Genomic DNA, 12,289 nt, shown 5'->3' with positions numbered 1-12,289 from the left:
AATTATCCACCAGAGCTATTTGTTCTGGGATTAAAAAAAAAAAAAAAAAAAAAAAAAAGAAAAAGAAGATACAACAAACCATTCCCCCTTCAGCAGAGAGTCCTTTGCATTTTCTAACCATAAGTCCTTCTTTCATCTCCGAGCCTTTGATGATTCAATGGGTCATGAGGACACAATGGTGGAGAAGGAAATATTTGAGTACATTTCAAACACACTCAAACTTTGTGGGTTTAAAATGTACTTACAGACCTGAGGCTGGTCAAAATCTCCTGTGTTTTCTGTTATGGTTCTTTTGAATCATCCAGGCAGCACCCGAAGCATGTGAACCGCGCACCTCTGAGCCCTGGCACCACCATAACATGGACACAGTAGTACACGTGGGAGAAGTTCCTCTTCTACTGTCTGCAAAATGGCAGGTGAGCAACATCAACGTCACTTTGGGCTCTAGCAAACCCACCACTCGTTTCAGCTGAAGCCACCAAGTTTCACTCACCCGTGGGGGGGAAAAAAAATCACTGAGTCAGGTCAACCAGAGAACTTACATTGGCTATTAAGGATAAAGAAATAGAGATAAGACAGATGTAAAATCATACATAAACACAGTAGAAGCAACAGCAAAAAAATGTGTTTAATCATATACTCCCTGAGACAGGAATTGAATTTCTATTTAGATGATGAGTCATAGCCAGGAAAAGCACATATGGTGTGGGCTTTTATAGCAAAAATCTTGCTTAGACAGTACTGCAGTCACTAGTCTCCTGTACCTAACAACCCTTGAGGGTTTTCTATCTAACTGTAGTTTACATCTTTAGGTGTCCATGGTTCCTCTTCAAAACCATCCTTTAAGGCTTATCAGTGTTTTTCTGTTTGGAAATGAAATGGTAATTCTGCCTGTCAAGGTTTCCTCTGCTGCTTGGGAAAAAAAATATATTGTAAACTGGCAGATGCAATTGCCTCCAAAGAAGTAACATACAGTAATAATCTAATGTTACTTTTCTATTATTATTTATCACACTGTATTTAGCTGCTGCCATTAGGATTTGCATAGCTCCCAAATGCAAGCAGACAGGAAGGCAGAGATTGTCATGCAGTTCCAGAACATTAAATGATCACACAGCATAATTTATGTCAACGTGTAGGCATAAAACAGGCCCAGTGCAATCACTCACTAATGTCATTGGACATAAAAGTGATACAAATGGACAATTTGAAAACAAATAACTAATTGAGATTGGTTACAAGTGCTTCCCATGTGGCCTTTAGCCAAGGAACACGCCATCAGAGGAAAAAAAGGATGGACTGAAGGGTGTGGAGTGAAAATGAGCTACCTGGCAAAGGTGAGTGGTGACCACCTGCCAGGTGCATCCTCCAAGCTCACCTACTATGGGAAATAAAACTAAATAAAGCTCTGCCTCAGAGGTCAGGCGTGGAGCACTGCTTCCAATGCTCTTTTGTAAATATTTGTTATTCAAAGCTCCCAACAACAGCAAAGTGATAGCCTGCTACACTTCACTGAGGGCTTTTTTTCCCCTGCATTCCTGCCAGGAGTCAGCCTGGTGACTCTGCTGGGGTGGGTGGTGGTGTGGCACATGCCAGCCCATGACAGCAGTCCTGCCACAGCCCAGGAGACAGTGCTGAGCAGCCCTCCCTCCTCCTCCTCATGCTTGTGCCTGCCCTGGGGAGGTGCCAACTCTCTTTGTGTGATACTGGGAGCGTCTGCTGCTACAAAATTTCACATTTTTGCCCCTGAGAGCCCTGGTTTGGGGAACACAATATGTGTTGCCCAGTATTTGGGCACAAGCAGAGCAGTCTCAGCACCTCCCTCACTGGGGCAGCAGCAGTGCCCTGCACACGAGTGTTCAGCTGGGTTGGGGTGGGTGGGTTTGTGTACCTGTGAACTTTTGGCACAGCTCAGGGGCCTCCCTCTGCTCGGTCAGCTGGAATAATGCCCTGCTTAGCTGGCTGATTTTGGATCCCAGAGCTGCACAGCCACAGCCAGCTGCCTCCTGGGCTGTGTTTAAGTACAGGTCACTGCATCCCAGGCACTGCTCACCAAGTGACTCCATCTAATCCTTGTGATTCCCTGGGATAACTCCCCATATGACATCCAGGGGGGCTGTTGGTTTTTAAAGAGGCCCAAGCTGTCAGAACACGGGGTCTCCCTGACCTCTGCAAAGGCATTTAATAGGAAGCCCCCAAGGACAAAAGGTCTTGGTGCCCTTGATAATTTCCAAACTGAAGTTCTCCCCTGTTAAATTTCCCTGTCCTTTCTGCCAAGCTGCTCAGAGGGGAAAGACTGGCTGCTCTCCCCAGGCTCAGATGCCAGAGAGGAGATCTCAGCCATGACTGTGCCTGCTGGGGACAAGCAGAGATTTCCCTCTCCATGTCCCTGCCCAGCAGCAGTGCGGGGATCCCTCTGCAATGTGGTCAGCAGATCCTTCTGTACCTCCTGCTCCAGAATGAGCAGTACTAAGAGCTCTGTGAAGAGTGCAAAGTGTCCTCACAGGAAAGCTAGAATAACCAGGCACCTGCAATTACTTTATTTATTTCAAATGAGCACAAGTTACCTACCTTCAAAGCCCTCCCCTTGCAAAGGGACCATGGTGTGACACTGAGGGAGACATTGCCTCCTCTGGCACCACGCAGTCGTGGGGCTTGTCAGACAGGGATGCCTGCCTGAATAATTCAGAATGACTTTGAATTAACATTCCCTTCTCTGATATCACAGTTGTTATGCAGATGTCACTCAAATTACCTCATGGTGAGGTGCTTACTGATATCAGAAATCCTTGAATGCAGTGGTCAGAAACTACTCCTGTGTCTTATCTGCAGAATTCTCTGTGTTCAGGGATTTTTCTGCTCGGAAGTCACCTTCTTTATATTTTTCTTTACAGGTATATTAGACTGCACCAGTTTTTGCTAGTAGACCTATGGCAACAGGCAATCTTGATGGAGCCCTCAGAATAGATATTAACAGATTTGTTCATTCAATTCCTTCCCTCTTCCTCACCAAGCTGGACAAAACTGAACCAAACCGAACCAAACCAAACCAGTGCTTTGTTTTCCCAATGGTTGCATTGGCGTGGAGAACCTCTTTAACAGCTGAGAAAGAATGAGGGCTTGACTAGTTTTCCAAAGCATAAAATGTGGCAGCTGGGGGAATCATTGATGGCTAAAACAGCAATGAAATACAGATATTCTGGTGCTGATCCTGCAAAAAGAGATGCCTGAGAGATACCTTCCACCCAGGAGGAGTTGATTCCTTTAGAGCAAGTGGCTCATTGCAGCACAGTTAATATTACTGTGCAACCCCTCAAAAGTCTGTGGTTGTAGCATATGTTGTGTGACAAGTTTACTGATCCATACAACAATCTTCATGTCTGAAGTTTAAAGCACAAAATTCTTGGGAAAGGGTCATTTCAGGTGAGTAATTTCTCTGAAAAGCACTACTTGTTTGATATAATGATGGCACTGGTGACCTTACATGTGTTAAAATCACTGCCAGACACTGGGGGATGAGTTTCTCCCACTAACAGCACTTGCTCTGTGTTCACACCTCTCCTCTGCAGCCCTCAGGCTGCCATCAGCACTCTCTTACTTCCATCTTCTTTTCCTCCCTTTCCCTCCTGCATTCTATTAATCACTCACAAGGTACAAAGAAGTCCTTCTGTACAGCTCTATGGAACCTCTTGGGAAACAAACCCACCCAAAGGCTTGTCAAGATACCTGAATTTACCATGGCTGGTGTGTAGGCATGGACATACTGCTCCCTATTCCCTGTTTCTGTAGGCAGGCAGGCATGAGCTCTGCCTGGATTTGTACTGACCAGACTCTGGTGAGCCCTCAGCCCAAGTTAATAAGCCTAGCTTCAAGGCATGGTGAGAGTCAAAGGCTGTGCTAATCAGGAGCTTCCAGCCAGCCCAAAGTGTGGGCAGATATCTCCTCCAAGTGTGTAACCCTGGACCATGACAGTGTTCTAATGCAGAAGGACATTAGCCTGGGGAAAATTCAATTAAAGAAGAGACTGGCAGAAGTACAGAAGGCATTTAGACAACCAGCTCCAATGAAAGTTCATGCTGCAAAAGTTCATGCTGTCTTCAAAATATCTGTTTGGGATCAGATAACCCAAAGAGCTGAACACCTATGCAACCTTTGCAGAAACATTCAGCGAATCGGCCAATTCTCCAAAGAATCTCAGGGTCTTGAGGGCAGCTCTGCTGCCTGAATTCAGGAGTGCATATTCCCAAGCAGATGCCAACAGTAATGTCTCATTAGAATTACTGAAGACCGTGCTTTGCTAATTGGCACTGTAGATACATTGATATTTGGTTTTGTTTCACTGGAGTGTGATTTTTCATGATTACATTTAATAGTTGCTGCGAGAGGAACTGAAGGAGAGGTGGAAAAGGGCAAAGGAAAGAAAAGAAAGGCAAATGTGTCCTTGTTGTGACAAGAAAAGCTGTCCAGCAAATCTTACTACAAAGGAGAGGGATTTTGGAAGGATGAGTCTGAGCATTACTGACAATTATTTCATCATTGATATTTAACTTTTTTTATTCCCAACTGAGCACTGCCTTTGTCTGTGGACTTCAAACCTCCTTCCCTTTCCTTCTCTTTGGCTCATTTCCCTGCTCCCCTGGGAGATCCAGTAACTCATTTATTCCTCTGTCTCCTTCAGCCTGTTCCCTCCAGCAACACCACTCAAGTGGGCTGGTGAGCCACCAGCTCACTTTCAAGCAGCTAAACAACCCCCAGCTACTGTGCAATGTATTGCACACAGGCTCACCCTCACACATGCACTTGTATAGCCAGAAAACATCTCTGGCAGCTGGATGCATCATTCAGATGTGCAACAGCTGTGTGGGACAGTGATCTGCCTGGGGGACAGTGTGGTTGAAGGCTGGAGGCAGGACACCTGCAAAAAGCATGAAAGCTTCACAGGGGTTGGGGCTGCACACCTGTGGCTGGGGATTGGTGTGCTTTTAAACCTGAATCAGAGATGGTCACGGTGTGCTGCTGATGTCTGAGAACAAGGAAGACTTTGGCCATGGCTCTGGCATTGCCCCTCGGCCCTGCTTTGGCTTGGCACAGTAACCCTGGCACTCCTGGGCTGCTCCTGTGCCTGGTGGAGCAGCAGCCGGGGCTGTGGGGCACAGGGAGGACAGCCTTTGCATCCCTCCTACTTCTCCAGTGCCACCATGGGCCACACTCACAAATGTTCAAACCCATAAGAGACAATCAGCACAGGTGCCTTTACCTTTTCTCATCATGTCTGTAAGATGTAGATCCCCGGCCACTGGTCCAAATAAACATTTTAGAGGGTTGCCCAGTGTTGGCTCTGCTCGCTGCAGTGGGACGATGGAAGGACCTGGGGGAAGAGGGATAATTTTTGTCACTGCCCATCCAACATGGCAGAGCACATAATATCCAGTGTGCCAGACCCCCTGTGGCCATGCCCTGTGTGCTCTGAGGATGGACATTTGTTAACTTGAGGTGAGATGTAAAATAATGGGGATGAGAGACCAGTGTTTTGGAATGGAGAATAAACCCCATTAGCCCCACTGGCAAAAGGTGAGGCTGGCTAATCAGGCTTAGCTCTGCTCCATGCTGCAAAGGATTCATACCATGGGCAAGAAATCACCAGTAGTTCAAGAAAAGGTAATAGCTGTGTCCGATGTTCTTATGGCAGTATTTTTCAGGGAGAAAATGGCTATTGTTTAAGCACGTCCACATTCATTTTGGTTGTTCTGCAGCTCTCTGCAAGGTGAGGCTCTCAGGGAAGGTGTCTGAATGGGGCACAAGTAGGAGATGTAAATGCAGCATTTTGTGGAAATGTAACTGATATGACAAAGATATCTTTTCCCATGGAGAAATTACTATCCTGAGGCCAGTTAGATCCCTGCCTGAGGGCTTCCTTGTTTCACTTCAGGGTGTGGGATCTGCTGCCTTCTCTCAGGGTCTCAGGCCATACTGGACCTGCTAGTGGGGCTATGGCTCCCCTTGTAGCCCCTCTTAATGTCTTCTGGTTTTTGTGAGGCTCAGTTAAAAATCTTGGTCTCAGAATTGGGCCATTCCTATGAAGGCTGCATTTTGTGTTCTTTCACAGCACAATGTTTTGTGTTTTTAATGCATTCAGATACAAGCTTAAGGGAAAAAAAAATCCAGATACAAAATACTTCATTGTGAAGTTTTCATACACTGGGGGCCATTCTTTAGTTCACAGAAAAATAAACCTGATGGCTGATGCTGTCAGCAAAGAGGGCACATGATCTGAGAAACTCTCTAATGTCACTGTCTCCATAATCATGCAAAGGGCTAATTTCAATATTTACATAGTGGTGCACCAGGAGAATACTCAAATACTGTAGAGGTGGCTGCAGGGGAAGACTGACATGGATAGGAGCCAAAATCCATCTGTGTGCAGACAGGCTGATGGGTGCCAAGGGACTGGGCTTTCCACCTGGAGTCAGCCCAGGGCCCCCACCACAGGGGCCAAGACACAGCCCCAGGCCAAATTCACACCCTGGTCGGGCAGCTGGCTGGGCAAACTGGCCAAACTGGTGCTCCTGTCACCTCCTCCCTGCTGGGATCCTGCTGCCTTGCTCAGATGCTGGCTCAGGACTGGGACTTGCAGACAAGGACCTTGCTTAAAATAAGAGGTGGCAATATTTGATGAAGCTTTTGGCTGCATTGGTGAACAGCAAATTGGACAAGAAGGTGGTCCAGAAGAAGGGAGAAGGAAGGAGGGGAATCTTCCCCAGCCCTTTCCCTGATTCTGTGGTGATCAGTTCAGTCTGAATGCCAAGAGCAATTCTGTTCTTTCCATACAACCACTGTAGTTAAGTATTGGGGAATCAACAACAAGATGAGGCACTACCTTCCTGAAATAACTATTGTTTAGAAGGTGAAGTAGCATCTGCTGGGATCAAATTAATATAGCCAACAACTAAGTGTTTTGATAGTGATATTGGTCAGAAATTTCACTTGTAAGACCCTGAGCCAAATCCTCACACTGCTGGATAAGATTTTACCCACAGACAGCACCACAGTGACCACTCAGCTGGGGCTTCTGCTCCAAGCTATGCAGGAGGGGTCAGACCAACTAGCCAAGGGCCACATTGCATGCTACACTAAGCCTGTCCCAGGCTGAGTCCCTTAATGATGGAAAATAAAATTATGTTTTATTTAAATTATGCCATTGCACTCTTTAGGATGTCACACACTACAGGAAAGCCTGGCTGGTTGTGCTGCCACAGCCTGAGTGGTCCCAGAGCCATCAGGAGATGGTGGTGAATGTTATCAGAGAGCCTTTTCTTAATTAAGCAAAACTTGGGCACACATTAGAGGTCATCAGCAGCTTCTGCCACCTGTCTGAGCCTACAGGGACAATTGGGCAGGACTCCCTGGACAGGGAACCAGATTTATAAGCAGCCCAGAGCAAATTGCTGGGCTGGGAGCTGGGTGAGTGGGCCTGTCCCACTGAGGGGAAGCCAGAGAAGGAAAAGGGATGCTTCTCCTCCCAATGAAGTCGGAGTGATTTCAGACTCCCTTATAGTGCCAGTGCCCTGGAGCAGTCCATATGTGACAGCTTTAATGCTGCCTGCTTCGTTAGTTGAGCAATCCAAGCTAACTACCACTATTTAACACACAATTGCACAGCTAATTTTGTGTAAAATTGTAACACTGATGACATCATAACACTAATCCAGAGGTCGAATAAGTGACTGAAGTCCATGGTTCCCTTAGGCAGGGGTTAGACATTAGGTAAAAACTTTTTGTGCACCAGCAACAATACAAATCCCCAGGACCCTTCTTTGAAGGTCTTTGGAGGATTCATAACCTCCAAAGCTGCAACCTTCACGAGCATGCTCTGCCCCACCAGGTCAGTTAAACTTCCATGCCTTTCTCCCATGCTGGGGAGGTCTCTAGGCAGGACTGTGAACTGTGTTTCTTCACTGCCCCCTCTCTCTTTTCTGGGAAAACAAATAACACTATTTTTTCTTGGCTTTTTTCCCCCATGGCTTCTCAGAGTCAGCTGCTAGCAACTTATTTTTATCATGCAACAAGTAATCAGCCCGTGCAACTCATTTCTGCAGGATGTCAGCCTTGCATTCAGATTGGATTGTGTTATTGCTTGAGCAGACGGAGCACCTAAAGTCACGAAAATACCTGTTAAAAACAGTGGAGAAGAGATGCTTCAAGCTGCTTTTTAGACTGCCAGGACTCTGTGGGGGATATTCCTACAGGGCAGGTTATCCACAAACTGCTGTAGTTGATGTGACTTTTGCTAGTCAGGGTGGGACTCTGGGCTTCCTGCCTGACCTTGCCTGAGCACCTTGGTCTCCTTCACTGTTACACATTGTGGCATCAATGCACTTATCTCTTGACACGGCTGCCACAGTGGCAGGCAAGGAGACCAAGCTTTGGTTTTTACAAAACACACCTCATTCTTCATATCTGGGTCTATCCTGAGGAAATGCTCAAGGCTAAGGGCAGAAATGCAGAGTAAAGAGTGCACAGTCTGGTACAAATACATGAGTCTGTGATGCTGTCCCACTCCTCCCATCTTCTCTTGTTCTCATCCTCTTCTTGAGCATTACCTGCTGATGGATTTCATGGAACTCACTAGAAAACCTGACAAGATGTCCACTTTTTCAGCCATTGCAAGGTGAAGACTTGAGACAGCTCTTAGAAAATTAGAACTATTCTGCCCTGTCCTAAGGAGAATCAACATGTCCACACAACAGCAACCACCCAGTTGAGGATTTCAGTGTGAAGAAAACACAACAGGATAGCATTTGCTTCAAATTGCTCCAAAAAAAGATGTAATTCTGAGGGTAAATCACAAAATCCCTTAGCTGGTACCTTGGGGACTATGTTACATAGCCTGTATTACTCCGTTGTCCTCACATTCACCCTGGGTTGGATGCTCTCCTTCCTCTGTCTTCAGTTTGTGTCATGACTGGTATGAAAAGTCCCTTACCTCTAGGTCACCACAGCTGTGAACAGCCAAAGAGAGATGTTGCAAACCATGTTTTTAGATGGAAAGCTGGGTTTAATACGTGTGTTTGCTTGTAATTGCCTCTGTCTATATTTATGTTAATCACAGGGTTTCTGAGACCTTGGAGAACCATTTACAGCACTAAACTAATGAGCTTTTCTCCCCTTATGACATTTCATTTCCTGGGCAGTGTGGCCACTGTAAAAAGAGGAGCACTTGCATTAATTTTGCCTCATAAAAGACACCCTGATTCATCAAAAGGCAACCAAAGCTGAACATTCACCTAAAGATTCAATCACTGACCACCTCAGCTCTGTCTGAATACACCCATACCCCCCACTGTCCATGCTGACAAGTGCTGCATGCTTTATCCCAGCATTTCCCAGCCAGAAGATTCATTCAAACCCCGAGGGAGTTCTCTGGAAACCCCAAAGTTTTCCTGCTAGCCCACATGTTAACCTCTCCCCTTGCCACCCACAGCAGCCAGTGCCAGTTCTTGGACAGACAGGTCAGTGGCTGTTGAGTGATGGGAAATATTTGGTCTCTCTCATGCCTGGGTAGACCTTTTTTTTGAGTGGTCCCACCCCCCATCACCCATGAGAAAAGGAAGAGACTGAAACCAGGCATCCAAGACAACCTGCAAGAAGACAGTCGTTCACTTTGAGGTGAATTTACCGAATACCAACAATTAGACTTTGTGTCCCAATAGGTCTTACTCATGCCTCTGTTTGGGGATAGAATGTTCTATTATGGATTTGATGAGCCAGAAAACAGGGAAAAGTGGTGTGTGATGAAGGATGGGAGAATAAATAAAAGAGCCCGTTGAATTTTTAATGTAAATTGCAGCCTAACTGGAGGGTAGTCTGGCTTTCAGGTGCCTTAGAGCATGGAAGAGTTTCCCAGGCAGTGGTGGAAGTAACTACTGAATTAAGATGCTCCTGTCTGATTCAGGAGATGAGCCAGGACAGTTTTCAATCCCGGTATTAAAAGAATAAAAGAACTGGACCAAGGACCCTTGTTTGCATCCGAAACACGACAGAAGACACACACCAAGAACGCAATTAAGCTAAGTCACAAAAGAAATGCATCTGCATTAGCAGAAGACAGTCACCACTTAGGGAACATTCATTGCTCTGGCAGCAGCAGCTCTGAATGGAGGAGCAGCAAAAGCAACACCAAAGGGTGAATTTGTGCCTCGTGACAGAACTTTGCTGCTCCACAGCTGATGGACAGGGGCAGGACAGAGTGACACAAATTGCTGCTCTTGTTGCAGCATCTCAGGAACCCCAGCTGTGCTAACAGACTAATCCAACCAGCAGGTGACCTTCAGCTTGGGCTTCCTCAGTATGGCAAGGGGAAAATGGACCATGGGCAGCTGGTGCTAATGTACTGACAAGAGTATGGGAAGGCTGATGGTTAATGATGCTTCATTAATGATTCACGTCTCTTTCTGACCCTGCTCCAAAATGTCCTCAGAGCTCAGAGCTGAGCTCTCCATCTAGATTTTGAGTTGAATGAGGGAGACATCCTGGACACAGAGTGGTCTTGCTGGATTCCCATGTCACAGGCATGTCTAGGACATTCCATGTCCAAAGGAGAAGAGTGGGGCTGCCAGGGACAGCTGAAGCCATCACATGGAGGTGCAGATTAGCTGTGTGTGGAACACAGTGACATTTGGGTATGTTTTTTAAGGCAGTATTTCTTTATACCTAAAGTCACCCCTTGATAGTTGTTAATTGTCTCTTTCCAGGATATACAGGAGAAAAAGAAGCATTCAAGAGGGCTGAGTTTTCTGTATCTCCGTGCTACATAACAATGTGTCTACACTTCAAAATTAAATATTCCAATGTAAGCTCTGAATCTTCCATGTTTCCATCTCATGAAGTTCTTCTCTCCAGTGCTGACTATCTTTATTTTGAAAAAGTTTTCTAGCCTTGCCATTTAATTATGCCCCTCATCCCTAGGCTTCCACTTTCCCAACAGCTACCTTCCTAGTCCACCCAGCATGTCTGTAGACTCTGTAGCCTTTATTCTTCGTGATCTTTTCACCTTTAACTTCCTTCTCCAATTTTCTTTCCTTGTTTTCCAAGTGCTTCTTCCTCTACATTACTATCCCAGTGACAACTTGTTTCACTCACCTTGGCCACACTGTGTTAGTCTCAATTATTCTGATTTAGCTGATTGAAGCAGCGAATTTGAAGAAATTCCTGTGTCCCCAGCTCAGCTACAAAGGAGGGAGCTACTGTTTGTCACTGCAATCAAGAGACTCACAACTTCTCCTCTTTGGTGACTTTTTGGTTGCCTTGGAGCAGCCTGGCATTATGGCCTCAGTTTCCTTGTCTGTACAAGAGAAGTGCTGGTGCCACCACAGTACCTGGCACTTTCAGACCATCCCCAGGTGCAGAGCATGAAGTGAAGAGCCAGCCCTTGTTACCATCCTCATGTTTTGGTGCTGGTGAGTTTGCAGTCCAAGCACGAGGCAATGCCTCTCTTGGCACATTGCAGTCATGAGGATCAACGTTTGTGAGGAACAGCTGAACATAATTGTCCACTTTGCCTGTCAGGATTCTGCAAACATTTTTAGCTTTCTGTGCTGAATTTGAATTTACGTAGCAAGTGACACATTGGACAAGCACTATATTCATCATCTCAGCTGCTCCCTGGCTTCAGAGAAGGGCACAATCTGCCTGTAAAATGGGGTTGGCTCTGGGAGGGGGTGTAGCAGTGGCAAGTGCAGGGTCACCTCCCTGCAATTTGCTTCTATGCAGCTGAGCCAAGAGAGTTTCATAGTGAGATCTGCTCTGCCAAAGACCAGGCAGGATTACACTGATGGAGAAGCATCCTGGGGGTAAGGAGGAAGGCAGTGAAAGTGCTGCACCACCTCACTTGATGCTCTCCTTTAAATCTTAACACAGCCCTCTGCAATTGCAGAGGGATAGATCACCTTGGGTGCTGCACTGCACCACAAGAGCTGGGCCAGGCTGGCTGGACAAGAGCATGTGGGTGGCACTGAAGAGGCTCTGTGGCTCATGGCTATGCCTTGATAAACCCAGTGGGAAATGGAGATGGGGTGAGAGAAAGGAGATGGAGTGGAGGCACACTGCTCCATGCTGAGGTCAGTCTCTTTGATGGTCATCAGAAGGCAATGACCTTGTCCCCAGCTGAGTTTTTGTGGGTACCTACTTCACCAGACCTTAAAGGATGCTGTTGTGGATACTAATAAAACAATTTTTAAGAGTAATTTGTTGCACAGTGGGAGCTGAATGCCTCTGACTATGCTGAAGTGAG

At 46.3% G+C, this 12,289-nt stretch overlaps 1 protein-coding gene across 5 annotated transcripts in view; it reads right to left on the bottom strand.

The window, feature by feature from the left end:
* Nucleotides 1-12,289, bottom strand: part of LOC128793243 (calcium-activated potassium channel subunit beta-2) — a 139,008-nt gene that overhangs the window by 11,805 nt on the left and 114,914 nt on the right. For 4 of the 5 annotated variants that reach the window (XM_053952366.1, XM_053952367.1, XM_053952365.1 and 1 more), the window contains exon 2: nucleotides 5,258-5,368. The exons of the other annotated variant lie outside the window; for it this stretch is intronic. In XM_053952366.1, coding sequence (XP_053808341.1) covers nucleotides 5,258-5,368 — 111 coding nt within the window. The remainder of the gene's footprint in view (nucleotides 1-5,257; nucleotides 5,369-12,289) is intronic. 5 annotated transcript variants of the gene reach the window in all.

This window comes from Vidua chalybeata, chromosome 10 (genome assembly GCF_026979565.1).
Source record: "Vidua chalybeata isolate OUT-0048 chromosome 10, bVidCha1 merged haplotype, whole genome shotgun sequence".
In the NCBI taxonomy this organism is placed as follows: Eukaryota; Metazoa; Chordata; class Aves; order Passeriformes; family Viduidae; genus Vidua; species Vidua chalybeata.
The sequence above is the reverse complement of the archived record's forward strand: the minus strand, read 5'-3'. Positions and strand labels throughout refer to the sequence as shown.